General features: G+C 41.5%; 1 protein-coding gene across 11 annotated transcripts in view; it reads right to left on the bottom strand.

Moving 5' to 3' along the window:
- The window catches only part of elna (elastin a), a 53,765-nt gene extending 32,950 nt beyond the window's left edge, over nucleotides 1–20,815 (bottom strand). For 6 of the 11 annotated variants that reach the window (XM_084950560.1, XM_084950554.1, XM_084950564.1 and 3 more), the window contains exons 1-5: nucleotides 20,493–20,814; nucleotides 7,319–7,387; nucleotides 5,590–5,637; nucleotides 4,420–4,500; nucleotides 4,187–4,213 (exon numbers count right to left, since the gene is read on the bottom strand). In XM_084950560.1, the coding sequence (XP_084806686.1) occupies nucleotides 4,187–4,213; nucleotides 4,420–4,500; nucleotides 5,590–5,637; nucleotides 7,319–7,387; nucleotides 20,493–20,568 (301 nt within the window). In that variant the 5' untranslated portion in view covers nucleotides 20,569–20,814. Of the gene's footprint in view, nucleotides 1–4,186; nucleotides 4,214–4,419; nucleotides 4,501–5,589; nucleotides 5,638–7,318; nucleotides 7,388–20,492 lie in introns of all 11 variants that reach the window. The other 5 variants (XM_084950557.1, XM_084950559.1, XM_084950563.1 and 2 more) reach the window with 1 other exon arrangement.
- Between the last annotated feature and the right edge of the window lie 7,024 nt (nucleotides 20,816–27,839).

Genomic DNA, 27,839 nt, shown 5'->3' with positions numbered 1-27,839 from the left:
GCGGGGAAATACCAAAGTTAGAAACAGTGATGTGTGGAACGCCTGACTGATTAGGCACCAATGAAAACTAATAAAGAGCTTCTTATCAAGCTTTAATCCAATATAAATGTAATTCTTGAGATGAATTCGCGAGGACATCAACAACTGGTGACGTAATCCAAGAAAAATTGTTTGGGAGACAACAGGCACTTGCAATGCGAACAAATAAGCCAACACGGCTTATTTGTTCGCATTGCAAGTGCCATATGTGTTGTCATATGTGTGCATATTGGGTGGGCTGAGTCCAGTGTGGGGGTGATATCAGAAAGTTTCCGTTGCAGACAGTTTATTTTCCAAGATCTTGAACGCTTGACGCAGAGAGACAGTGGAGGGCAGATTAAACGGACTAAGAGGAAAGATAGTTGAGTAAGAATAGAGAAAAGTCCATAATTCACATTTTTCCTGCATAAACAAGTGTGTCTGTTATGTGCTGAAAGGGATGCCGAATGCCTCCAAAGCGATGTCAGAATACACATTCGGTATTTGTGTGCGTTTGTGTCGGCGCGCACACATGCGGTCACTCTCGTAATTGCGCACATATGAAGATGATAAACATATTTACATACAATCATAGTCATGCATATTCACATGCAGATGCTTCCAGTCTCTGACAGCTCAGAGGACAGGTCTGAGCTGCGGTAATGAAAAACACATGTGCTCCAGGAGACTAAACCTCCTCAGAGCTCATCTTCTTTTGGCTAAACACTTTAATCCTCACCTCAATCTATCAGTCTCCTTTCTCTCACAGAGCTCTCTCGGTATGTGTGCTATGCGAATGAATGCGCATATAATTCTCTGCGCGGCGGTGAGAGGTGGTGTACGCGTATGACATATATACGGCATGTCCGCATGAGTTATCGGTCCTTTCCGTTCTCCTTGCTTTAGCCTGTCTCTCGTCTGTCCTCCCCGTGTCCACTGCACGCTTCAATTTCTCTGCCTTTCCTGCTTTTGAAGAAGACAAGTTCACTTGGTGCGTCTTCAAACAATGACCGCGATATGAACCAGAAGATGAGCAGGAAAAGAAAAGCAGGTGTACTTCTGGGCCATGCTTTTTAAATCCTAGAAAGATTAACTGAAAAAAGAAATTCTGAGTTTTTAGGTGAAAAAAAGAAGAAGTGCGTGTGTTGAAATAACTGTTTTCTTACGAATTACAGGGGCTTTTTTTCCCCCAGAGATGGTATTAAAGTGAATATCTTCATTTATTTCAGATTTTCACAAACAGTCTAAAGTGCTGCGAACACTCAAGCCCACCACCTGCATGTATTTTCTGCAATCAGCAGCCACAACTCTCTGCTGGCCTGCCGACACGCAGGTCCATATGACTGCCAAAACAACTCAGAGACATGTTTCTGTGTGGACCAAAATGTTACATGTATCTCAAATTTTCCGAGAAGGATTTTTGACTACATTTTCCAATATTTTTCATCATCATGTTTCAGAGGAAGAGCCGCAGAAAAGGCGAGACTCTTTACACTCAGCTGCCAGTTTTTTTCCAGTACGCTTATCTATTCATAAACGGCTCTGCAACAAATCCCGCTGCTCCTTCGCAAAGACTTTTTGGAGACTTCAGGTTGTAATGCTGAGTTGTACTACACTGCAGTTGCATCACAAGGTTAAGCCGAACAGTGGGCTTACATTACCAGGCTCACAATATCAATTTCCGTCTTTCTTTCTGGTTGGATGGCAGTTGGCAGAGCTTACTCAGAAACTCAGTGTACTCAGCTGTCCTGAATAGCACAGAGACTGTTCAGGGACAGCTTTCCTAAAAGCTAGTGTTGGACTTTCTTACAAAGAAGTGACACCTGATGCCTACTTGTCTTCTCCTGAGATGTTAATTTCTTCAGATTTGCGACTTGCTGCCAGCCAGCCATTAGTTTTTTCCTTTAGTCATTGCTATTTGCTCACACATACCTATTTTATAACATTATGAGCCTAGAAACTAATAAAAACCTGACTGCCACTGATGCTTTCGACAGACAAACTATACACGAGCAGTATTTCATCCATCTACTGTATGAGATCTATAGTCTGTTAAATTGCTTACAGATCCCGATGGCTCATATACGTTTTCATTGCTCAAAGGCCGAGGCTCGCTCTTGTCAGCTTCTGACAGCGTTAGAAAACTAAGACAGACAACATGTTGTCTATGATCTTCAGTGTTTATTACTCTTGGAGAGTCCACTGGTAGGCTGAGTGTAAACACATTGCAGCTCTCCCACACAGACACATCTTTTCTCAAGCTAAAACAGACCATTGTAATCGTACAAAGAAATTACACCAACAGCAAAAACAGTAACCTCTATGTTTCTCGTTAACTGCGTTCACGTTGCCTGAAAGTGACAAGAGGCTGGTCGGCGAGAGCCAAGTTTCAGCAATAATGCTATGAGTATTGATTCCACCTTCGCTTGAGGCAGCACAAGAAAAGGGGTCCAACAGCTGTTCATAAGGAGAAAGTTCCTCCTTCCACCTTTCATTGTATTGTCAGAGCTGGATGCTGACAGACTTCACAATTAGTGTAACATTTACAAGGTCTTGCAGGAGTTACGCTGCAATTCACTGCAGTCACATAGCCAGCTGCTGTTCTCCATTACTGCAAAGGCAAAGTGCATATCTGAGGAATGCAATGTCACAGCTTGACTTCATCAAAAGAATGAATGGCAGCTCTTGTTATGTGAGCATGCATCTGAGATTAGCTGACCAGTGTTTGCATTTGTGTGTCCTTAGAAAGACAATCTTGCTCTTAATATTAAAGATTAATGAAAAACTAAAAACATGCCAGTGAATTTTCACGTGATAGTTGCATGTTCTCTCTGCAGCACAAGCCTGCAGACACTGACCAATGGGATGGATTCTACCTGCCGCTGTGTGAGTCTTACTTACAGGTGAACTGTAGATATACATTTGTGTATTAATGGAGGCTTCATGCTTGTAAGGCTTCAGGCAATATTCCTCTGATGGAAAGGAAAGTAGCTTTGATGGAAACCAACATTCAAAGCTTTGTGAACAGCCATGAAGCGGAACATATTACTGCTCCCCTGAGACTTTAAGTCTTCTTTTCCATTTTAAAAAAAGCGTCTTAGCTAAACCCCAGTAATGCACTGTGAGTATTTTCCATACAACAAAGATTAGTACGGATTCAGAGCGGAGCACTGATCTAAAACAAACACGCAAGGAGCTTTTTAAAACATTTCTCACTTCCCTTTTTCTCACCAATTTAATTCCTGCCGTGTACACGGTGAGGAAGAGAGGGGTCTCAAATGCACACAAAAGCGCAATATTTCTCCAGTAATGCTCTGCTGCGCCCGGCCAAAGTCAACTTCCACCAAATGCTGGATATTAGGTCATTTTCACAAAAGTGCTTTCCAGCCTCTCTGGTTGGAGGGTGAGGGTGTGGCACTCCAGAGGGACCCCGCTCCATGTGTTATCAGGACTATAGAACCATTGCTTGGTCCCTTATCTTTCTAAACACAGAGAGGTAGGCTGCGATTGTATCAGCGGTGCTTGGGGGAAATTAAATGATGGCTAAATTTACTAGAGCACCAGTGCGGTGCAGACTAAAATACAGCAAAGGAAAATATTTATTGTACAGTATCGGAGAGAAGGGCTGTGGTAAATTTCAACACGGAGGTTTCCAGATATTGTGAGGGTCCAGCTTTACAATAACATTAATCAGTGCTCTGGCACCACTGCTTGGCAGGCGTTGATAGCTGTTTGCACTCTGCCAATCATCACTCCTTAATCCTTTTCATGCAGCAGAGGTAGAGAAATCTGTATGTATGATCCCACCCAGTCAGGATTCCCCAGAGAGATGCCAACCCCACCACCGCAAAAAACCCCAGGGCTGATAAGGACAACCTGCTGACACCCGATCAATAGACTGTCTCTTTAAGGACTGGGTGGGTAAAGGTAATGCAGACCATAGAGTGACTAGATTTCCTTCCTTTCAAGACCGTCCAACATGGTGTAAAATCTCCTTATTATTGCAATACTGCATCATGTGGAAACCGAGCAAAAATAATGGGTTCAAAATATTTTGTGAAAGTGTAGATTAGTGTTAGCGCCATGTAAAAATTAGAGTCTGTTTTAATATCAGTAAAATGATAGAATAAAAACCACAATAACACTAAAAAAAAATGTTCCGGCTTACCTGGTTTAGGGGCCTTTCCACCTTGTCCTGTTGAAGTCAAAGCAAACATAATATGCGAGGACTGTGTGATTATCTGATTGTGACATAATTTGTTAAACTGTTTTAACACAAACGGACAGCTATGACTTAAGATGCTGAAATGCTTTGCCTGATTATGTGTAATGACAGCGGCTCCTAAAGGCAGGTGCATTGCTGGTCGACAGCTAAATCAATTAAGCGCAGTTGCTTCATACCTGCTGGCAATCCTGCAATGACCTGGCCACCTGCCCCTGGCACGAATAGGCCTCGGCCTCCACCTCCTCCTGCATAACCTCCTGACAGAAACAGCAGATGATGATAAAAGTGATGACAACATTAATGATAGGCTGATCACGGTCACACTGCTGTGTTTGTTTCTGTAGCGATCTCGTGTCATGTCGTCATTTTGTCTTCATCGTTACCATTTGGAGATGGCTGATAATTATCACGGTAATCATTGTTAAAGACCATTGCGCGCATATAAGAGAAAACTCATAATGCCTTCCAGCAAACAGGCTTATTAAAAGCGGTCAGCCCTCAAACACATTGTTTTACTGCCTCAGCAATATCCCTTGGATTTAATTAATCTTAGCTTGTGGTGGCGTGACAAGGAAGTCTCACCAGTTGTTTTAAACCCCTGATCCGGCCGAACCAAATCCGAGCGCTGACAGGGAAATTTGTCTCAAGGACAGCAGTCTGTTTCTTATGGAACTAATGTTACACTGTTGCATGCTTAATGTCGTAAACTTAATGTGCGTATAGCCCTCAAATAGCATTAGCATAAAATATTGCAAAAAAATGAAAAAGGTGCACAAGGTCAAACTTGTTCAGCAAATGGGAGCTGAAGCCCTGCCAGGGCACTACACAGGGTGTGTAAAGCTGCTGCTAAAACTGTGTGTGTGAGTATCTGCTGCTGATGTGTGAAATGACAATCACCAGACTGAATATCTGTGCCTGCAATGACACTACTTTCTCAATTTAAAGAAACTTACATGGGAAATATCTATGATTTAGGCTGAGCCGAATGAAAGACTCTCTTCAAAGAGCGGCCTAGATGATGCTGAAGATTATTAAAAATGTATAAATATTAATCAGTAGCTGGAAGGCAATGAGTTAAACCAAGTTGAATTTATCATAAAATCGCCTTGATCCATGCACAGCTCCATGAGGCTAAAAAGCAATTCTTCCAATATACATATTTGAAGTAGACTTTTATGATATAATTTTGTTTAATTTGTCCACATCACAGACAGAGACATGAATGCTCCGGTTCATGATAAACCAGATGCAATTCTTGAGAAGTTATTTTTATAGATTCTTTTATTTTTTTATTATTTTTTTTTTGGGGGGGAAGAGTCATAAATCAAAAAATCTCTTCTACTCACCTGCAGCTTTAGCTGGTTTATAGCCCGCAGGGAACCCTCCAGCAGCCCCTAGTAAAATAACAGTCATACAACTATTGATTTATGGTTTGCCTACATGTAGTAAGGTAAATCACAGTTTATCATCATGCCAGCTGACTTGTGTCATGAGTTCTGTCAGGACACCAGGAGTGTCTTGTGGCATCTTCTGAGGGTTACTACATACTTGCATATAAGAGTTTATAACATGATGAAGCACGGTCACATAAGTCTGCTTGTGAGGTTCAAAATCTATGTTCCTTTGACAATGACAATGCTGCACATGCATACATTAAGGTATATGCTATACACCACTGAATGCATGTGCTCATACATTGATTGTATGCAGTCAAGTTTTGCACAGGACTCCGTGCAGTGTGGTGAAAAATCGAGTATGCCCCATGATTCGATAGCTTAAAGAACCAACTTTAGCAGCAATAACATCAAGTAATCATTTTCAGTGTGACTTTATCAGCCCCTCACATCGTTGCAGAGGAATTTTGGCTCACTCTCCTGTACAAGGTTGCTTCAGTTCACTGAGGTTTGCAGGCATTTGTTTATGCGCGGCTCTATTAAGGTTCCACCACAGCATTTCAGTCAGGTTGAGGTCTGGATTTTGACTGGGTCATTGCAGCACCTTAATTTTTTTCTTTTTCAACCATTCTGTTGTAAATTTTTTGGGATCACTGTCCTGTTGCATGACCCAGTTTGAGCTAAGCTTTAGCTGTTTGACAGATGGCCCCACATCTGACTCTAGAATACTTTGAGACAGAAGAGTTCAGGGTCGACTCTGTAACTTCAAGGTGCCCAAGTCCTGTGGCTACAAAATAAACCAAAATCATCCCCCGTGCACCACGGTGGTATGATGTGTTTGATATGCTGTGTTTGGTTTTCAGCAGACACAATGCTGTGCGTTAGGGCGAAGCATTTCTACTTTGGCTCGAAGGAAATTGTTCCTAAAATCTTGTGGTTTGTTCAAATGCAGCTTTGCAAGCCTAAGCCATGCTGTCACGTTTATTTTAGAGAGAAGACGCAACCTTTGGAAATGGTCACACTTCCTGATGATCGGTTAATTATATGCATTTGATTAGCAGCACCTGGCTCCTCCTTACCTTATTAATTCTTCTGGAGGCAGTAAGAGTGTGCTTTGACAGGACTGCATGAAGTCATGTGAAAACTTTCTTTTTCACATGAGTGTATATTTTTGAGTACATACAACAAGAGAAAAGGATGATTACATGTCACAAACATGCACATTTTCACCCTTGAAAGACTTTTTGGGTTAAATATTTACTCAGACAGTTTCAGACTTTCCAGTTTATGCTTTTGACAGAAACAGACCCCTTAGGTTTCAGTTATAAATAAGAATGTTAAATCTGTGTGAGCCACTTTCAGTCATTTGAATCGTCAGTGCCAAGACTTAACTATCAACTCAGCTTTGAAGTTTGATGACAAAGCACTGCCAGGTAGAGTTCTATGTTTCTTATATTCTTTTGCACATAATACTGCAAGTGTCTTTATTTTGAGTCAATTGCATGTTCACATTGCAGTGATTCTTATACTACTATTTCTTTTAGTTGAACTTCTGCTCCACGGTAGTTCAATTTACCTCTCATACCTTTTCTAAAGAGAAGCAGACTTTGTTTATAGTGGCTGCGTTCTGGGTGTTTTTTTGTTTTTAAATTGTGCAGACACTCGGTGGATGCTCTTTTACCTGGAAAGAATCCAGTTCCTGTTCCACCGCCTCCTGGTCCTAACCCAGCACCCGGTGGTAGATACACACCTGGAGATCAGATCAGAAGAAGCAAGAAGTTATCTTCTATCACAAACACATGTGACACTAACTAGAAATATGGGCATGCAGCCATTTTTTTTTTTAAAAAGCACATTGCTTCTAATAGCATTTCTAAACAAATAGCTCATTTATTGGACAAACACTCTTAAACACTTCCATCATCTGTGACCCATAAAGAAAAAATGGAATCCGTCCTTGGTATACACATCCGCCCCAGGTTGCAGAAATTAAATGAAACGTGCACACAGCCGCTCCAGCCGAATCCACAGTGAAAGGGAAACTTTATAAGTTTGATGAGGAGAAAATTCAAATCGTTTTCATACTGATGAGGTACTGCAGTTGGAAACTTTCTTTCTGAATCCTACTGCACCACTCTGGATACCCACAACCCCCACCTGCATCCCCTAGCCTTATTTTTCGCCTGATTTTTGGCTGCAACTTTGAGTAACTCCTGAGATGGTCGTTCTGGATCCCAGACATGGTGGCCTCATGTGTGCAAGGAACAACAAGAGAAATAAAAAGAAATGGAGACTTAAAAAAAAATGACTGCAGTTGTTCTGGGAGGACTAACAGCTAAATCCAACGGGACCGGTGAGCTAAAGCCAAAATTACAAGTAATATTTTTTGAGGGGAAAACCTGGTTTATATCACAAAAACACAATGTAAATGGGAGAATGTGGCTGTAAGACCACTATGTCTAATGGCTCTTACATGTGTTGGAAGGCAATTTAATTTAAAACACATGTCAAAGGCGTTCATGTGTTTATTAGAGAATACACTTTGAAAACTGGGCTTTCGGTTCCGTCCACTGGGTGAGGCCATTAGAAGAGGAACATTACAAGGTATTACTGTCCAAGCTGGATGAATCGAAGTTCATCACACATGGCACAAAAAAACAAAAACAAAACCAAAAAACCCAGCCCATGCATTTTATCGAGTACGCCAGATTGAAGAAAGCGCTAACAACCTGTGATATATTTTTGATTTGTGCAACTGTATTATCAGTTTTGCAGCTGAGGCTAATAAAGCAGTGCTAATCAGTGGGGGGAACTAGTGAAGTGCAAAGTCCTAGAGGATGATGCAGGAACCACCTGGACTGGAAGAAGAAGATATTTTTTAATACACAGCTGGATTATTAAATTACAAGCAAACTATGTATGAAAATCTTTAATTTAAATGTACTGACGCAGCTGTAAGTGGTTTGCAGTGAAGCTATGGACAACAGTGTCACACTCATTCAGATACTTTGCAACTGTGCTGATAGTTAAGGGGTAAACACGATTTTTTATGATGAAGAGATAAAATGTTGTGTTGAGCAAAAAGTAATGCGCCAGGAAAGGTCTTATAACCCCTGTGGTTGTCTGCAGTGTAGGACAAATGATAGGGTGTCTCTTAACTTATCCTCGCTGGAAGGATCAGAGTGCTGGACTGATCACATTTCTGGAGGTTTGGCCTTGCAGACTGAAACAAAAAAGTGCTTCGTATTAATTTGAAATGCAGTGCACATGTTTGTCTGTCTCTATTAGTTTGCCCATGCCCATGGCTCCATGGCATAGAGCTCAAGTGCAAGGCACTACACAGTGGACGCACAGTTATTGTTCTCAATCTTGCGCCTTCATTTAGCAATCAAAAGGAGGATTTCCTGTGCTGGCATTGTAAGTGAGGCAGGACGGACTGCGGGTCTGCTCCAGTTTTCCTTCTGCTTAGAATCCAGTCGTGCTACTGTACAACATCCACAAAGTGCACCGGGTTCACCAAGACCGTGCATCCAAATAAGGCACAAACTGACCTCTGCCAAGTGCCCTGACCTACGTCAATAAATTTGAAGATTTCTTCATGATTTTCTTAATCATCACCATCATCATGTGCTTACGTTCCTCATGAACTCAGCCAGGTCATGGGAATGTGTTGGAATGTGTTTGGAGGACAAGACTGACTCGGAGAGCAAGCAGGATTTAGACTGTACAGTCAAGTTTGCTGGGTGTTTGTGACGTGCATGGTGTTGAGAAAAGAAGACTGGTGGCCCCGCAAAAGCCCCTCTCCCCCCCTTTTTTTAGAGTAAAAGCTAAAAGGTAATCATAACAAATATAATTTTATGTGTAGAAACCTTCTTGGTACAGGTTATCTCCACTGGAACAGAAGAAGTTGTGACAACTTAGGATAAATAAGAAGGGGAAAAGAAAATATTAATAAATTACTGGCTGCTGTGTAGGGAGAAATAAGCTTTCTTGTTATCAGTTAAATGTTAGTGACTGTTACAACCTAAATAGGGTGCACAGACTGTATTTTTTTCTGTAGAGTGCTCTGTGCATATTAAGAGGGTGATGATGTACATGCACTCACAGGAACCCTGGCAGCAATTTTGACTTGTCACCAGTTTCACTTTGGACTTGAATGTGGTCCAGCTGTGGGACTCTTAGTCAATGGGTTGTCAGTAAGCTAGTCATCAACAAAGTACAAAGTTCATTATCTGGGGATGGGATCCTGAGACTTCCTGCGGTATTTTGCATGCTAATCACAGAAGACGATGTTAAGATTAAGGCACAAAATTCTAGTTTTCTCTTCATAATGGAAGATGGAGCTTGCCTCACTGTGGTTCACCACATTAAATAATTAAGCCTGCCAGCAGGAATAGCTATTGCTGCATCTCTTTTGAGTGTAACATAAAGGAGCAACATTTAGAGCAATCACTCCACCCACCACAAAGGCAAAGACATAATAATTCGCCACTTTCACCTAACATGGTGTCTAAGGGCCTGCCAGATATGAATCACCCTTACGCCACATTTTGGAGGCAGGGGGACTGAAGACAAGCAATGAAACCTGTCAAGAGATGTCAAGAAAGTTTTTGATGTGGTGTAGCCAGTAAATTAGGCGACTCGGAGCTACACTTCAGTGGTTAACTTTGCAAAAAATAAAGAGAGAGAAGGAAGAGAAGTCACTTTTGTACTGTCTGTAACCCTCAGGATAATTGCTAACATCCAAACCTCACATCCAAATCTACACAGACTGATCAGTCATAACATAAAACACAGCCTATTATCCTCATTTTCACCTCCATCATTTGATTCTTGGACTGTATGAGAGGATTTTTTTCATCATTTACACAATAATCCCTATCCTGAGGTTTTGGTGCACACAGCTAATCCACTGTCTGAAATAAGCTGGGTTTTTTTTAGCACTTTAAGCAAACACTCTTCTGATTGGCTGCCTCTGATTAACAAAAGCGCAAGCGGTTTTTAATTCCGCTCCGGACTCGTGAATCTCAACCCAGCAGCAGCGGTAACGTTTGCACGTCCTCTCCCGTTAATGCGGCAGGTAAATAATCAACTAACAGTGCATATTATGTTAGCGCGATCTGCCTTATTACAAAACCTGCCATTACTGTGCATTTAGGTGACCATGATGAGAGAGGCAGACAAAGTCTGGCTGGCTCAGATGCTGGCAGTTCTCGCTGCAGTTTACCGGTAGCGTCTCCTTTCAGGCCAGGATAGACGAATGTCACCGAGCAGTGACTAAGTTTGTGGTCAAAGGCTTGCACCCATTTGCCAGCAGATGCCCCCGATTTTCGGTAAGTGAATGTGTTTAATTGTAGGCAGGGACATTACTTGATATTCTTGTGTAATTGCTACATATTATATATAATTTATGTTATACTTTGTTATTGCTACAGAAGAATATTTATTTTATTATTTTACATTTACAATTTTTTTCCTGGGGACCCTGTGACACCCCATTGAAGAGCTGTAGGCTGTGGATCTCTTAAGATCTCACTGTTTGGTTTGTAAGGCCATGTTACTCCTAAATTTCTGTCTTGTTCAAAGAGAAGATATAAAACAAAGTTCTAAGCTAATCGACCTTAGTGTTCTCCTTTTTTAAAAAGAATCGATAAGAGAATCGATAAAGAATCGAATCGTTAAACAGAATCAAAAATGGAATCGGAATCATGAAAATCTTATCAATACCCATCCCTAGTTATGGATACTTTTTTTTTTTTTTTTGTGGCGGAAATGGGCTTCCATACCTCTCAGCTAAGAGGCTTCTTCAGTTCTAAAACCAAATGGTGGATAGTCCCAGGTATTTAAACCCTAGTGGGGACTGTCACTTTCCTAATGGAGAAAAGAAGGTTTTTCACCAAACCCACATACACTCCTGTGCAATCCTCCAAGAGCTTCTCTGTGCATCGCTGGAGGAGTATGCTTCTGCTGATTGCTGTTCGGCTGACACTGGGGCCAGAACAGGGAAAAGAGCGACAAAAGAACCGGGAAAAAGCTTCAAAGATTTAAAAATCCACCACGGGAAAAAAAACAATGGCTGCAGTGACCTCCAGTTTGCATGTCAACGTATCCTTGTGGAAGATACTGAACCTCATGTTGCTCGCCGATGCATCCACCAGAGCGTAGAAAAACAAGTAGATGTAAAAAAAAAAGTGCTTGTATGAATGAGTGGAGTTCTCTGCAGCTCTGCCAGTCTAACAAAATGCTCACTAGGTTAATTGCTGATTCTAAATTGGCCGTACTGTAGGTGTTGATGTCAGAGTGAGCGTGTGTCTTTGTGTTAGGCCTGTGTCAAATAAAGGACCTGATCTGGGGTTACCTTGCCTCTGGACCTATGACAGCATGAATAGGCTACAGCTAACTCATCACTCCTAGCTAAGGGAAAAACAGCTAATAAAAAAAGTTTTTGGATAATCAAATTGTGGAGTGGTCCCTCTTGCTGCCAAAACAACACCCAGTCAGCATCATAGACAGGGGAGACAGGGGATCCATAGGGCTATCCTGCGCTCCCTGACACTGGGATATGGATTGTGGTGTGGGGCCTTTCTGGGTCCAGCTTTTTCTGATGTTTCTCACAGATGCTCAATTGGAAAGGGATTTGGAAGTTTGGAGGCCAGGTCAATGCAAGGACCTAAGATTCCCCAGCAGATCATTGTACTGCAGCAAAATGCTCAACATTATTCACTTTACCTACAGGGACCCCTGTGAGTAGCTTAACACACAGTTCTAGACTGTGCATTTATGTACCCCATTACAACATGTAGTGTTCCTCACTCTGTCATGTATTCTGTTATTTTAGTGATTGGCAACATTTCCTAGACTCCCTAAGAGAGGGACACGTTTCTTACAAAGGTGTCAGAAGTGTCATTAGTCAGATTTTTATTACTTTTTAAAATAGCCACTGTTTTATAAGACAGTTTCTTATCGGTAGCTCCAGGCGCACCACTTATTTAAAACGTTTGCTTCCAGTTTTATATAAATCCCAGCCAAGTTGCAGCTGTGTGGAAAATCTCAACCTCACATCATTTATATTTTTACCTTATGCAAGGAAAATAATACTTTCTAAATTTGTGTATCAGCAATGAGGGTTGCTTCAAGCGTGAAAATCTTGTCAACACTTGACATTCAAACTCTGACGAGAGTTGATTATTTCGTTTCCAGGGAATTTGCATTTGCATTTACGGAGAACAAAGAGGACAGTCTGTGAAAAGCCTGAAGGCTTAGATAGAAATCATTTTCACACGCATCCACATATGTGGACATAGTGTTTTGGGTTTGCCTAATTCCCTTGTTTTGAGTTTCATTAAAATGACGTAGTTCACTAGACACAAGCTAACAAGTGCAAAGGCCCACATCCAGATATGTTTAGCTTTGCCTAATGTCATGTTTTGAGTGTCAGCCTGGAAATTAAAAAGTGACATGTTTATCAGCTGTTCAGCTGGCAAGATAATTTATTTGATGTATTGCCTGAGCATCAAAACTGGCAGCAAAGCCTTCCATTGTAATTCATGAATTTATCACATATTATAGCCTAAGTGGAAAATGTACACTGGCTTACACACTTGATTTTTATGAGGATATGGGTTACTGGGCCCAAAAATAATGACTGGCTCGTAGGGAAGGTAGGAAATTGTAAGTCAGATCTTGTTTTGTTACTAAATCAAACCAAAGCCAATGACAGTTTTTTCCATAGTACCACCCAAGTTAATGGCAGTTTTTACAATTGCTCTTTGAAAGATCTTAGTCTTACTTCATTTACAACAAGCTGGGTGAGTAATGTGACATTTCCCTGACCCTGTGCTGTGGCTGTTTAATAATTGGTCTTTGGAGTTGATTGAGCAATTTGCCTGACTTGTGCATGCAAAACATGCTTACGTGTGTGAGTACACACACACACACGCACATGCACACACACGCATGACCTTGTAAACAGTTAATGAAGGCATTCCCTTCATAAAAGGCTTACAGAGCCATTACCATTGTGTTCACAGTGCATAGTTTGTGAAGTATTGGCAGATCTGGACAGTGTTTACATCACATTTACACGATTCTGCGCCTGTATTTCTATCGCTTTAGATAAAATTTCAAAATGTTTTGGCAAACTAGCAGCTGTTTGCTGTATTCACATCATGTATCCAAAACCGCTGTCCCAGAAGAGGAGGTTTGGTTCTCTCTTTATGGAAAGCTCTCGTAGCGCAACCCAAGGAGCACTGCAGTGAAGCGAGCACTGCAGTGAAGCAAACACTGCGGTTCCTGGCACTCTTACATCTCCCGTTATCAGACACATGACAGCTGGCCAATCAGTCAGTCATTCCACTATTTTTGCACTATTTTCCAAAGCATGTTGGAAAAATGTGAGAAGCAGTTCAGAAAATGAAATTTTTCAAAGTTAAAATCTATGTTAGTCTCACCCCCAACTGATTTCAACTTCCCTTTCTACGGTTTCCCATCTTGTTTCAGTGACTGAAGCGAAACATAAGCATGTGGTGAGCAGAATTTTAACAACTCACAAGACCAGATTTCAGTCCTGTCAGGGTTCACCTTCTGGTGGCTCTAGTGAAGCTTTCTACTGGAAGCTGACAGGGTATCATTACAAGATTAGGAAAGTCATGCCTTTGAAACCAAACATGGGTTTGGAGCAGCTGCTGTGGGCTCTCCTGTGTGAGGATTGCAAACGTGAGCATTACGGAGGAAACTGGGCCGTGGTTCGAGATAACCATCAACCATGTGAAATCACTAGCTAAGCTAATGGAACAAGTTGTTCATGTTATGACTCCCCTCCAAAATCTGATTTATGTGATTGTTGGTTCCACTGGTTGATACAGAGTTACAAATGAAATGTTAAAAGGACCATAAATGACTAAAATCATTATCCACTGTTTGCAATGTTCCAAAATGCGTGCCCTGCATTTCTTTTGACTTGGTAAAAACCAAGTTAACTGATGGGACACCTGAATATAACACCACTGTGAATTGTACCGACTAAAATATAGTTTAAGATATGAAAAAAGTTTTGTTTCTCAAAATGTGTTGTGCTTTGCAAAGAAATCCCCTATAAAGTAATGAAAAGGAGGGTTTTCACAGGACCCACCGCAGCATTTCAGTCATGTTTAGGCATAGACTTTGGGCCATTGCAACACTTTTGTTTCCATTCTTTTGTGCTTGGGATCACTGTCCTGTTGCATGGTCAATTGGAGATTAAGTATCGGAATTTCAGGAGCAGGACCACGCCTCCAAACATGCTCCTTCCAGTTCTCATCTATATAGGTTCTCCCAGTTCTACAAGCTGTTCATTCTCGTTTACGTGCCCCACCCTCCCTTACCTTTTCAATTTTTTTAACTTCTTCACTTCTATTTAGTACATGGGGATCTGCCAGGCCCAGGAGCAGCAGCCAGTCCCCTTCAAGCCTTTCCCCAAACTGCAGCTCAATTCATGTCCAAGCATTCACCTTTACATACTAAAATGCTGTCAAACTTAAAATCAGGACGTGGACCCAGCGAGTGAAATAACGGGTTTTAGCTGTCGGACAGACGGCCTAACAATTTGACTCTAGAATATTTTGTTATACAGAGGAGTTCTCGTCCTTTTAGATCTGAGCTCAGCCTTCGACACCATTTCTCACTCTGTACTTCTAAGCAGACTTTCCTCTCTCGGCATCTCTGACACACCCCTCACCTGGTTTCAGTCATATCTCCTCGACCGCTCCCAGTTTATTCAACTAAGATCATTCCGCTCTCGTCTATTCCCCGTCACCTCTGGTGTACCTCAAGGCTCAGTTTTAGGCCCTCTTCTCTTCATAATATACATCCTCCCTCTAGGTACCATTTTCCGCAAATTTGATCCTCAGTTTCACTGTTTTGCTGATGACACCTAGTTATATCTCTCTTGCAAACCTGATTCCTCCCTCCCACCTTCCTCCCTTTCAGAATGTCTATCTGAGTTAAAATCCTGGTTTACCTCTAATTTTCTAAAGCTCAATGAGGATAAAACTGAGATCCTCCTTATTGGCACCAAATCCAACCTTTTGAAGGCGAACCATTTCTCGCTCACCATCGATAACTCCACAGTTTTCCCTTCTCCTCAGGTTAAGAGCCTTGGTGTCATCCTAGACAGTTCACTTTCCTATAAATCTCACATCAATAATCTCACCCGTTCTGCCTACTTCCATCTACGTAACATTAACAGATTGCTTCCTTCTCTTTCCACCCAGTCTATGTCCATTCTTGTCCACAGTCTTGTTACCTCCCGTTATTGACTACTGCAATTCTCTTCTGCATGGTCTCCCACAAAAATCCCTCCATAAGCTTCAACTGGTTCAGAACTCTGCTGCTCGCATTATCACCAGAACCCCCTCCTACCAGCACATCACCCCTGTTCTTCAGGAACTTCACTGGCTCCCTGTGAAATTCCAGATAATATTCAAACTTCTTCTGCTCACCTTCAAGGCCATTCATAACCTCGCTTCTCCTTACCTTTCTGACCTGTTAACCACTACCTGTTCTGCCCGTTCACTTCGATCTTCTTCTTCTATCCTTCTTGCTGTACCTTCCTTCCGCCTCACCACCATGGGAAGCAGAGCTTTCAGCTGCTCTGCTCCCATGCTGTGGAACTCTCTGCCCCCAGAAATAAGAAACACTGGTTCTCTCCCTCAGTTTAAATCCCAACTCAAAACTCATCTGTTCAAATCTGCATATTCACTGTGAATCCACTGTTTGTTAATTTTATCTTGTGCTTTTGTTTTATTGTTCTTATTCTGCCATTGTTTTACTAAGTGTTTTATCCTATTGTACAGTGTCCTTGGGTGACTTGAAAGGCGCTCATAAATAAAATTTATTATTATTATTATTATTATTATTATTATTATTCATGGTCGACTCAGTGACTGCAAGGTGCCCAGGCTCAGTAGTTGCAACACAAGCTAAAATCATCATCTTTCCACCAGGACTGTTATTTTTGTGCTGATAGCTGTGTTTGGGTTTTACCAAACGTGGCGCCGTGCATTATGGTTTGCAGACCTGTAAACCTAAGCTGTTCAGGTCTGAAACTTTAACACTGAATGTACTAACTGAGGCATGTACAGTCTGAGATGTTGCTCTTGGGTTTGTTGCAGTCTCTCTGAGGATTGCACAGGCTGTCCTTGGTGTTAACTTGCTGGAACTGATCACAATGCTGGAAGATGGCATTGTGTTAACACACACACCTGAATGCTTCAGACCAGCAAACTGAAAAAACTTCTGCTTTTATAGACATGCTCACATTTGCTGCTGATCAGTTAATAAAGTGCATTTGATTACCCCCCCCCCAAAAAAAAAAAAAAAAAAAAAAAATCAATCACAACACAGGATACATTGTTTCACCGCAGAGGACTTTGATGATTTTGATTAACCTCATGTGATGCATTTGATTAAAATGATAGTTTATTTCCATTTTTTCCTCATCAGCTCATCCTCTTTTGTGTCTTTTTCAATAAAAAGATAGTGCTGTTGTGGTGTTTGTTGTAAACCTAAAAGAAGAAGTTGGACATCAGCCGTGGTGGCCGAAGATGAAAAAATTCCTGACTGGAGCCACTTCAGATTGCTGGCCCGGTAAGATTGCACCTACCAGCTCGCAGCCTGGTGAGGGCTGCTTGCATAGTGGCTGGAATGAATCATCGGAGATAATGTGCCTCTTTGTTGAACACTTGGCACTCCTCGATTGCAGACCAAACATCTGACTGGAAGATGCTCAGACTGACATTTACACACAAAGAGCAAGAGCTAAACAAATTATTGATATGTTTTTGTAGCACTGGTGAGAAGTGACTACTATCCAAAACCTGTAGGCATTTAAATCGTAACACATTGGGTTTGCAAAGCAGTGAGTCAGAGAAAGAATTGGTTTCCATTAAACTGTGTGCTGGGTTTATAAAGTCAAGACTGGTAGTGAAAAAAAAGAAGTGCAAGAACTAAGAGGTTATTCCCTGGATATTAGCAGTGCATTATTCTTCAAAATTACATAATGCGTATTAAAACAACTCATCCATCCCGAACCTCTGCTCCGATTTGTGTAACCTTCTTAACAGTAGTTATGGTAAAAGAAAAAAAAGAAAGAGCAATAGGAAAGCCAACATGTTAGTAATCGCTCCTGGGTTTGTGCTTTGATGCAGAGAGTGACTTTGCAAAACCTCTTTGATGTAAAACATGGATGGAATTGTACAATTCCCTAACACTTTCTCAGGAAATGCACCAGAGTGGGACATGTATACATGGAATAAAAGTTCTTTCACAATAACAAACCAATCAGTGCTTGTAACTAAACAGCTTCTATCCAAATGTGTACTGAATGAAGTCACCTTGCTGGAAATTACACCAAACCACTCAACGTCAACAAATTAAAATGCTTGTGTGGCTCCAGCTAGAGAGAAGCAGGAGAAGAACCTTGTTGGAAAAATCTCCCCCCCGCCACCAAAAAACCTGCATCTTGTTCAGACGGTACTTCAAATAGACTGCTTCAGTAATTGCAGAGTAGAGCTGTTGAGCGCTGGGAGCACCTATATGTCACATTAATCCAGTATACTTTGGTTGGCAACCCACCCCACCAGAGGAGGGATTAAAGCCAAAGAAGTGTTCACAGCACATGCTACCAATAAAGTAGTGCATCGAGTTTAGGTACCCACCAGTAACTCTCAGGTACTGCTGCATGTCAACACTGGTGTTTTGGCTTTTGCATGGCAGTCCACTCTGCAATGCATTTAAGTTCACCTAGAGCCAGGCGACTGGCACCGATTAATGTATTATATTCCTCGAGGCTGATCATGACTAATGCCAAATGAGTGGAACTGGCTTCCAGCAGCACTAAAGAAAAAAAAAAACCCAAACTCCTGAATTCTTTGGACACTTTGAAGGAAGAAAACTGCTTTCCCCCCCCGTTTTTATCAGAGCTCAGAGCCAAGTCCTGCCAATCAGAGTTGTGCCATTAACTCTGTCCTTGTTTGTCCTTGAAGCCAAGCTCCAAACGTGGCACAGGCCAGTTAAATTGTTTTATGGTCTGTGTGAATGCAACATATGGACTGAGGTACTTGAGATACTTAAAACCATAGCTAGTGTTCTATAGGACGCATTGTTTAAAAAGCTTCAAGTTGGTCTGCCTCTTTCATCATATGAGGGAGATCCAAACAAACAAACTATAGTAACTGTATATTTCCTCCAGTACCATTTCTCATTTACATTTGTTGACTGAAGTTATTCAGAGAGGGTTGTCAGTCCACCATAATTCAAAGCGTGAATTTGTCAAGCACAAGAGGATTTTTCTGGGCAGAACCGTTAAATGGGTGGATTGGGTGTTAATGAGGTTCGTGTTACTCACAGATAATTTACCCTTGGACTCTGCCCAGAAGTTTTTTTCACGTGAGAGTGCACAGACACAGATGGAACTAGTTTGAGCACCACAGAAATGTTTGAAATGGATATATTCAACACTCATCTTGAGATCAAAGTTGCGCTGCTAAGCCAATATTGATATTTGCTGGCTCCTTTACCTGCTATATATTTTTCATGAAAGTACCTCAAAATCTCCATAGAAATGCGCCTGGCACCGAGAAGACATGATGGATGTGCCATGAGGCAGAGTGGATAAGGAAATTCTACAATCAGATGAAGACAGCTAGAAAAAGTGAGACTTTACATGGACAAAATATTTATTTTAGGACTCTAGCAGCATAGCCATAATGCATCTAAAAGTACACTTGGACACTGGGAGATAAGGAATATAAACAGCTGTAACTTTTAAGCAAATAAACACAACAACAAATGGACTACAGCATACCCAGTCCCAGATGCTTGACATGTTTTCCAGTTGGGGACTGAATAACTCAGAATCTCAGCCAAATCCCAGACTAAGAAGCAATCAAAGCAATGCAGGCAGAGGAGAGAAAGAAAACTCACTAGCTGAATGATAGTGGGAGGCAAACTCTCTCCCTTTCAGTCTGAAACTGATAAGTCTCAACTACAAACTGCACTTGAAACTAGCTCCTCGGCTCTGTACACACACATGCTACAAGAGCTGCGGAAAGCTTTTAGAGTCACTCTCACATTCACTCTGTTCAACTCAGGAGTTCATCAGGAGTGAATCAGAAGTATGTGTTTTTTCCTGAGTAGAAAGAAGAGCCAGCTGGAGCCTCCTCTTACATTTTTTGGATTGGATCTGCAGCCATATAAACATAAGCACGCATATGGATAGGTGTGCACACAGGAGCCAGTTCAAGCGTTTGAAATGCACTAAAATACATGCATGTGATCGGAGACTTGAGGGGAGTCTTGTTATGGTTTAGGTTTAGATTGCACAATAATAATGATGCAATAGGGGAGTGCAATCATTAAGATAAATATGTGGCTTTTAAAACTTAATATTTAAACTCATGGGACAGAAGTGTGAAGTCATAGACAGCATGTACGTGCACACTTTTTGCGAACATGAAACATAAAATAAGAACTCTTTTCTATATAGATTGTATTGTGGGAATTAATAAAAATCAAATGAGCAGCAGTCATCAATAAATTAGCAAACCAAGCATAGTAAGCAATATAATGCAGAGCTCTTTTTAAATTAACATTTTTATTTTGCACAAGTTTAACATCTGATGCAAACAATATCAATTTTAGTTATTATATAAAGCCTTTATATGTACTTCTTGCTGCTTTGTGGCTAATAAGCATCAGCAGACCTTTTAATGATTGAGGATTTTAAGTTCAGGAAGAAAACTTTTTTGCACCTGTTCTAAACCTTTGATTGATGCAGCAATAATTATGACTCCATTCACCAGCGGTTATGCACTTACCTCCTTGAAGAGAGGGTTGAATCAGTGCTAAGAGGAAGAGTCCACAGAAGAGCAACAGAATGTTTCTGTTAGCCATCTCGCTCCAAAATGCACCACCCCTCTCCCGATCAGCTGGTTTTATTCTCTTCTGGCTAATTACCACTAGCCCCGAAGTCTCAAAGAGTGATGAAAAAAAAAGAAGCAGGGGGAGGGTGAAAAAAGGGAAAAGCTCAACGTAATTATGAGAAGGCAAACACTCTGGTTCAGTGGATCACTTTGCTTTATTTCCTCGTCTATGTCTGGTGTTGCTGTTTTTATTCTGGTCACTCCTGCCAGCAGCACAGACGCTCCTGCCAGCAAGGAGAGGGAGAGAGAGAGAGCGAGAGACATACACACAGATACAAAGAGGGAGAGGGAGCAAGAAAGACCCCCATCCAGAAGGAATTGAATTGACTGCCAAGCATTTGCACGGATACAGAGCATACTTATTTGTTACAGACTGAGGAAGAGCAAACAACAAACCCAGATCATTACCTGCGCTCTGTGGCTTTAATTTTCAGCTCGTTGCTTTTCAACACTTGCAGTGCCACGAGCTTGCAACTCTTTTAACTAAGCAATCTCAAAAACCTGAAGATAGAGGGTGAAAAGAAACACAGCAAGAGTCAGCATCTTTCCACCAAATATAAGAGCCACATATTAAAAATGTCCCTGGCTTCAAAAACAGCTGGGGAAACTGAAACATGCTGTGCCCAGCAACCCGCGATGCAAAAGGCAGGAATCGTCACTCAAAGATGACACCGTGTGAAGAAGCCAAGGATGATGTTTCTTAGGAGCTAGTCGATGTCTCAGAAAGTTCATGAGGACCTCAGTCAATGTCAGGCTTCTGGGTTGATGTAATTGTGCTCCTTAAATAGTGACGTTTTTATTTGTGCCCCTGATAACTTTGGTGGCTTTACATTTGATCAGCTGTTCAACCTAAATAAGTTGGTTGTCTTGTACGATCCTGTTTTTAAACATTTTATTGCCTGAGCAAACCATCCCTGGATCAAATTCAGTTCAGTTTGGTTTGATCTATATAGACATACAATGACTGTCTCGCCACTCTCGCCATTTCATTTGAGCAAGCAAATGGCGAGAGTGGGAAGGAAAAACTCCCTTTTAACTGGAAGAAACTCTCTCAGGAAAGGGGAATCCATTTGTTGTCACTTGTTAGAGGGGATGGGGGGAAGACAGGAGAAAAGACACACTTTGGAAGAGAGCCCGAGATAAATAATAACTAATGATTAAATGCAAAGTGGTGTGTAAACGCATAGAAAAAGAAAAAGGAGAAGAAGAAATATTCAGTGCATCATGAGAAGGCCTGTTGCAGTGTAACTAAGGGAGGATACAGGGTCACCCGATCCAACACTAACTTGATCTTTTGTGAAAAAGGAAAAGGATCACCCTACACTCTACAAAAGGTCCAGAAGGCTGCTACAAGGCTTCTTATTAGGTCATGTGACAAAGTTTAAGGCTTAGTTCAAGATTTTGGTTCTCTTACAGCAAAAAGGTTCTGGGTTTGAATCCACCATCTGACCAGCGCTTTTCTGTGAGGAGTTTGCATGTTTTCCCCATGTTTGTGTGGGTTCTCCCTGTGTACTAACCTTTCTCACATAGTTCAAAAACATGCAGTTAGTGTTGTTAGGTTAACCGGTGATTCTAAATTGCTCATAGGTGTGAGTGGTTATTTGATTCTCTGTTTTAGCCCCGTGACCAACTGATGGCCTCTCCAGGGTGCACCCTGCCTCTCGCCCTATGGCAGTGGGGATAGGCTCCAGTCTCCCTGTGACCCTGAATTGGATAAGTGGAAGAAAATGGATTGATAGATGGACTCTCTCTACTCTTCACAGTCAATGTTCTGTGTCAGTGAGCTTTATAATCCTTATGTAACTTGCCAGACTTTGAGGTCTACTGACAAAAGTGTCCTCAGTCCAGGCTGAGAAATGGTGCTTTTGAGGATGTGGCTCCAAGGTGTTGTAGAACTAACACTGGTTGATTTACACTGTTAATACATGTAAGAAGAAGTTTAAAACCCACCTGTGAAAGCAGGTTAACACATAGAGACAGACAACCATTTCAACTCACATTCACACCTACGGGCAATTTAGAGTTACCAATTAACCTAACCCCACTAACTGCATGTCTTTGGACAGTGAGAGGAAGCCGAAGTACCTGGAGAGAACCCAGGCAAACACGGGGAGAACATGCAAGCTCCACACAGAAAGACCCCGGGCAGATGGTGGACTTGAACTCAGGACCTTCTTGCTGTGAGGCAACGGTTCTATCTCATTTATTTCATATGATCCTGTTTTCACTTTTGTAATAGAAGGATCTCACTGACTTGACCCTTGGAGCATCCATCTTCACACTTCACCACTTCTTCAAACCAAATCCTTCTCAGTCAGTCCTGCCTAAGCATATTTAGCAACACCTGCACAGCTGAGCTCAACAAATCTTGCTTACAAATCATTACTTTTACGTGGGTGATGTATTTGTCTTTGAATGCGCAGGTGACAAAAACTACTTTGGGGGAAATATATAGCAGATAAACAGCTCGCTGTATTTTCTACTCATGGTTTAAAAAAATACAACGCCAACAAATCAGTTTAAAAAAACTTCGTTACCTCCCCACTCATTAACTGTGTCACACTGTGAGTGTTTCATAGACACAACATTACCACTGTTAGATCACTAACGTGATACATCCTCTCCAGACACCTGTGCGCAGATTGATCTTGGCTCCGCACGCCGAGCCATTACTTACAAAACACCTCACTGCTGACAAAGCTGTCATTGTGCATCTCTTTTTTTCTGCTCTGGGACATATATTTTGGATTTTAAGTGGAAGAGGTTAAGCAGAGGTACTTTTTTACTGGCGAGAGCTGCGGCCAAAGCCATTACTCTCTCAGACACAAACCTGACAGACTGGGTTGTTGCATGCATGCTAATGGGTCTTGCCTTCCAAGATACACAGTATCCTTCATAGTAGTGACAGCCACCCATTAATGTTCATATTCCCTCGTGTTGATTTTCTTGACGTTAGGTAAGGCATGCAAACAATATCAGCTGTTACAGGTTCGATCAGAATGAAGGCAAGGTATATATTTTGGTTTGAATTATGATGTTGAGTCATGCTGTTATGGATCAGCTTCAATTTCTCAGCTAATTAGAAATAATTTCCATTTATGCCCATCTTCCTGAAGGAGTGCTCCCCACATCACCTCTCATAACAAAAGGCAACTTATACAGGGAGTGCAGAATTATTAGGCAAATGAGTATTTTGTCCACATCATCCTCTTCATGCATGTTGTCTTACTCCAAGCTGTATAGGCTCGAAATCCTACTACCAATTAAGCATATTAGGTGATGTGCATCTCTGTAATGAGAAGGGGTTTGGTCTAATGACATCAACACCCTATATCAGGTGTGCATAATTATTAGGCAACTTCCTTTCCTTTGGCAAAATGGGTCAAAAGAAGGACTTGACAGGCTCAGAAAAGTCAAAAACAGTGAGCTATCTTGCAGAGGGATGCAGCAGTCTCAAAATTGCAAAGCTTCTGAAGCGTGATCATCGAACAATCAAGCGTTTCATTCAAAATAGTCAACAGGGTCGCAAGAAGCGTGTGGAAAAACCAAGGCGCAAAATAACTGCCCATGAACTGAGAAAAGTCAAGCGTGCAGCTGCCAAGATGCCACTTGCCACTTGCCACCAGTTTGGCCATATTTCAGAGCTGCAACATCACTGGAGTGCCCAAAAGCACAAGGTGTGCAATACTCAGAGACATGGCCAAGGTAAGAAAGGCTGAAAGACGACCACCACTGAACAAGACACAAGCTGAAACGTCAAGACTGGGCCAAGAAATATCTCAAGACTGATTTTTCTAAGGTTTTATGGACTGATGAAATGAGAGTGAGTCTTGATGGGCCCGTGGCTGGATTGGTAAAGGGCAGAGAGCTCCAGTCCGACTCAGACGCCAGCAAGGTGGAGGTGGAGTACTGGTTTGGGCTGGTATCATCAAAGATGAGCTTGTGGGGCCTTTTCGGGTTGAGGATGGAGTCAAGCTCAACTCCCAGTCCTACTGCCAGTTTCTGGAAGACACCTTCTTCAAGCAGTGGTACAGGAAGAAGTCTGCATCCTTCAAGAAAAACATGATTTTCATGCAGGACAATGCTCCATCACACGCGTCCAAGTACTCCACAGCGTGGCTGGCAAGAAAGGGTATAAAAGAAGAAAAACTAATGACATGGCCTCCTTGTTCACCTGATCTGAACCCCATTGAGAACCTGTGGTCCATCATCAAATGTGAGATTTACAAGGAGGGAAAACAGTACACCTCTCTGAACAGTGTCTGGGAGGCTGTGGTTGCTGCTGCACGCAATGTTGATGGTGAACAGATCAAAACACTGACAGAATCCATGGATGGCAGGCTTTTGAGTGTCCTTGCAAAGAAAGGTGGCTATATTGGTCGCTGATTTGTTTTTGTTTTGTTTTTGAATGTCAGAAATGTATATTTGTGTATGTGGAGATGTTATATTGGTTTCACTGGTAAAAATAAATAATTGAAATGGGTATATATTTGTTTTTTGTTAAGTTGCCTAATAATTATGCACAGTAATAGTCACCTGCACACACAGATATCCCCCTAAAATAGCTAAAACTAAAAACAAACTAAAAACTACTTCCAAAAACATTCAGCTTTGATATTAATGAGTTTTTTGGGTTCATTGAGAACATGGTTGTTGTTCAATAATAAAATTATTCCTCAAAAATACAACTTGCCTAATAATTCTGCACTCCCTGTATATGCTTAGGATATCACTCTATCATACAATCAAGTCAGACTTCAAGAGTAAATGAAAACATGTGTTGTCCTCGGTAAACTCATCAAAGACACAGAACAAGTCCAAAACAGTCTATTCCAGTCAAGATCCTGGAAAGTTTTAAATTGCTCTCAACTCTTGTGATTAAAGTAAATCATTAATTACAATCCAAACATCAGGACGACACTGACCTAATCCTGCATTCTGCATGGCGGTATTCGTTCCAGGTTTGGTTTCAAACCAAAAACCCCAGCTGACTACTCTGTTTGGGAAACAAGTGTATTCTGGAAGAGAGCTTCGTTTTTCTCAATTTATTCACAAGGCTAAATGTCTATTTTAGCTCATGTCTGGTATTCTTCCTTTGGGCTGAGTTGGATGGTGTTTTTGCCAAAAGAGCTGAGACTGAACATGGACTCTGGTGAGGGTTGATGAGAGGTCACACAAAGCCCACTGCTATTAATTAGACAATGAACTTATTGGTTCTTTGTAACAGCTTCTCTGATGGGTTAACAAGCTGCGATTTCTCTTTGCTTTTTCCACAAGGAAAAATTGTCCAGAATTTATGGTTTTTCAGCGCAGTAGCCAATCTCCAGGAGCTAGTCTGACATGGATTCACTAATTCGGCTCACCGCAATGTAATGTAACTAGGTCAACTGTGTAACTGTAATGTTGGTTTTCAATTAAGATAACTGGTGGGCAGGCAGCCTGTTCAAGGTTGCAACTGACAGCTGGAAGAAGTCCAGACCTCAAGAGATCCTCAGTGATTAAGAAAATTGATCAGTGAAGAATAGCTAGTGGACAAGGTTGCTGTTCAATAACACCTTATGATTATGTTCTAAGAATTACACACTTACAGACAAATTCAAGAAAACCCCAAATCCTGTGACGCCATGATGGTGTAATAGTTCTGTTATGCTGTCGAGGACATTGTTCTGGTTTGGGTCAGTTTCTAAACTTAGAGGTTCACTGCAAATACTACAAATTGTTTGGAATCAACTCTTTTACAGTCATGTGTCACGGCCTTTTATGTTCCAAACACCAAAAAAGTCCAAGAAAAGGCCATGGGTGGCAACGGGAGGTTTGTTTTAGAACGCACTTCTTACTCCATTGTTTAAAAATCATATGTCGTTTATTTCGTGGAAAATTATAAACAAAAATCAACCAAATAACTTCTTAAAACTTAAAATTAAATGAAAGTTAACTCAATTTGCTTTAACAACTTCAAAAGTGCGTTCTAAAACAAACCTCCCGTTGCCACCCACGGCCTTTGCTTCCATAGGCATTAAGAGGCTCAGTAGGAACCAGGTGCTGCTAATCAAATGTACTTGATTAACTGATCAGCAGCAGGCGTGAGCATCTCTATAAAAGCAGAAGTTTTGGCAGTTTGCTGGTCTGGAGCATGCAGGTGTGTGTTAACACAATGTCAAAATCTTCCCAGGAATGGATGTTCCAGCAAAATCACCCAAAGGTCAGTTTCTCCAGAGTGTGCAATCCTCTGAGAAACTGCAACAAACCCAAGAGCTGCATCTCAGACTCTACAGGCCTCAGTTAGCATGTTTAATTTCATGACAGTACAATGAGAAAAAAACTGAACAAGTATGGCTTGTTCGGACATGTTGCCAGGCTTTGTTCTCTCTCTGAACAAACCACGAGATGCCTGGGACAATGTCCTTTGGACAGATGAGATCAAAGGGGAGATGTTTGGCCATAATAAACAGCAACACATTTGGAGAAAACCAAACACAGCATATCAGTGCAAACACCTCATACTATCTGTCAAGCACAGTGGTACAGGGGTGATGATTTGGCCTTGTTTTGCAACCACAAGACCTGGACACCTTGCAGTCTTTGAGTCAACCGTAAACTCCTCTGTATACCAAAGTATTCTAGAGTGAAATGTGAAGCCATGTGTCCGACAGCTAAAGCTTGGCCCAAACTGGGTCACGAGACGGGACAATGATCCCAAGTGCAGCAGGAAATCTATAACAGAATAGCTGAAAAAAAAAGAATCGAGGTGTTGCAATGACCCAGTTCAGACCTCAACCTGACTGAAACAGACCTCAATGAACTGTAACACTGTTGTAAAGAAGAATGGGCCCAAATTCCCCTGTAATGATGTGAGAGACTGATAGTCATACAGAAAATTATTACTTCAAGATAATGCTGCTAAAGGTGGTTCTACAAGCTGATGAATCATGGGCTTACTTAGCTTTTCACAGGCCTGCACGGAGCCTTGTGAAAAGTTTCACATGACTGTATCCTCTAATAAAATATGTTTCTGCCCTGATGGGAGTGATCTCTTTTGGATTCAATCTTTAGGGTACAAAGGTCACAGAATTGTTTGATGAATATGAAATTGACAAATGACCAGATCATCAAGCGACTGAACACCCCTGGGAGACTTCGGGCCAGTGTTTTAGACAGACCTCACCCACGATCATCAAAAAACCAAATGAAGGAAAAACGTTTTTGGAAGGATGGAGTTTCATCCTTTAGTAGCATTCAAGA

This window comes from Perissodus microlepis, chromosome 14 (genome assembly GCF_051167445.1).
Source record: "Perissodus microlepis isolate ML-2025 ecotype Zambia chromosome 14, ASM5116744v1, whole genome shotgun sequence".
Taxonomy (NCBI): domain Eukaryota; kingdom Metazoa; phylum Chordata; class Actinopteri; order Cichliformes; family Cichlidae; genus Perissodus; species Perissodus microlepis.
This window is presented reverse-complemented; position numbering and strand designations above follow the sequence as displayed.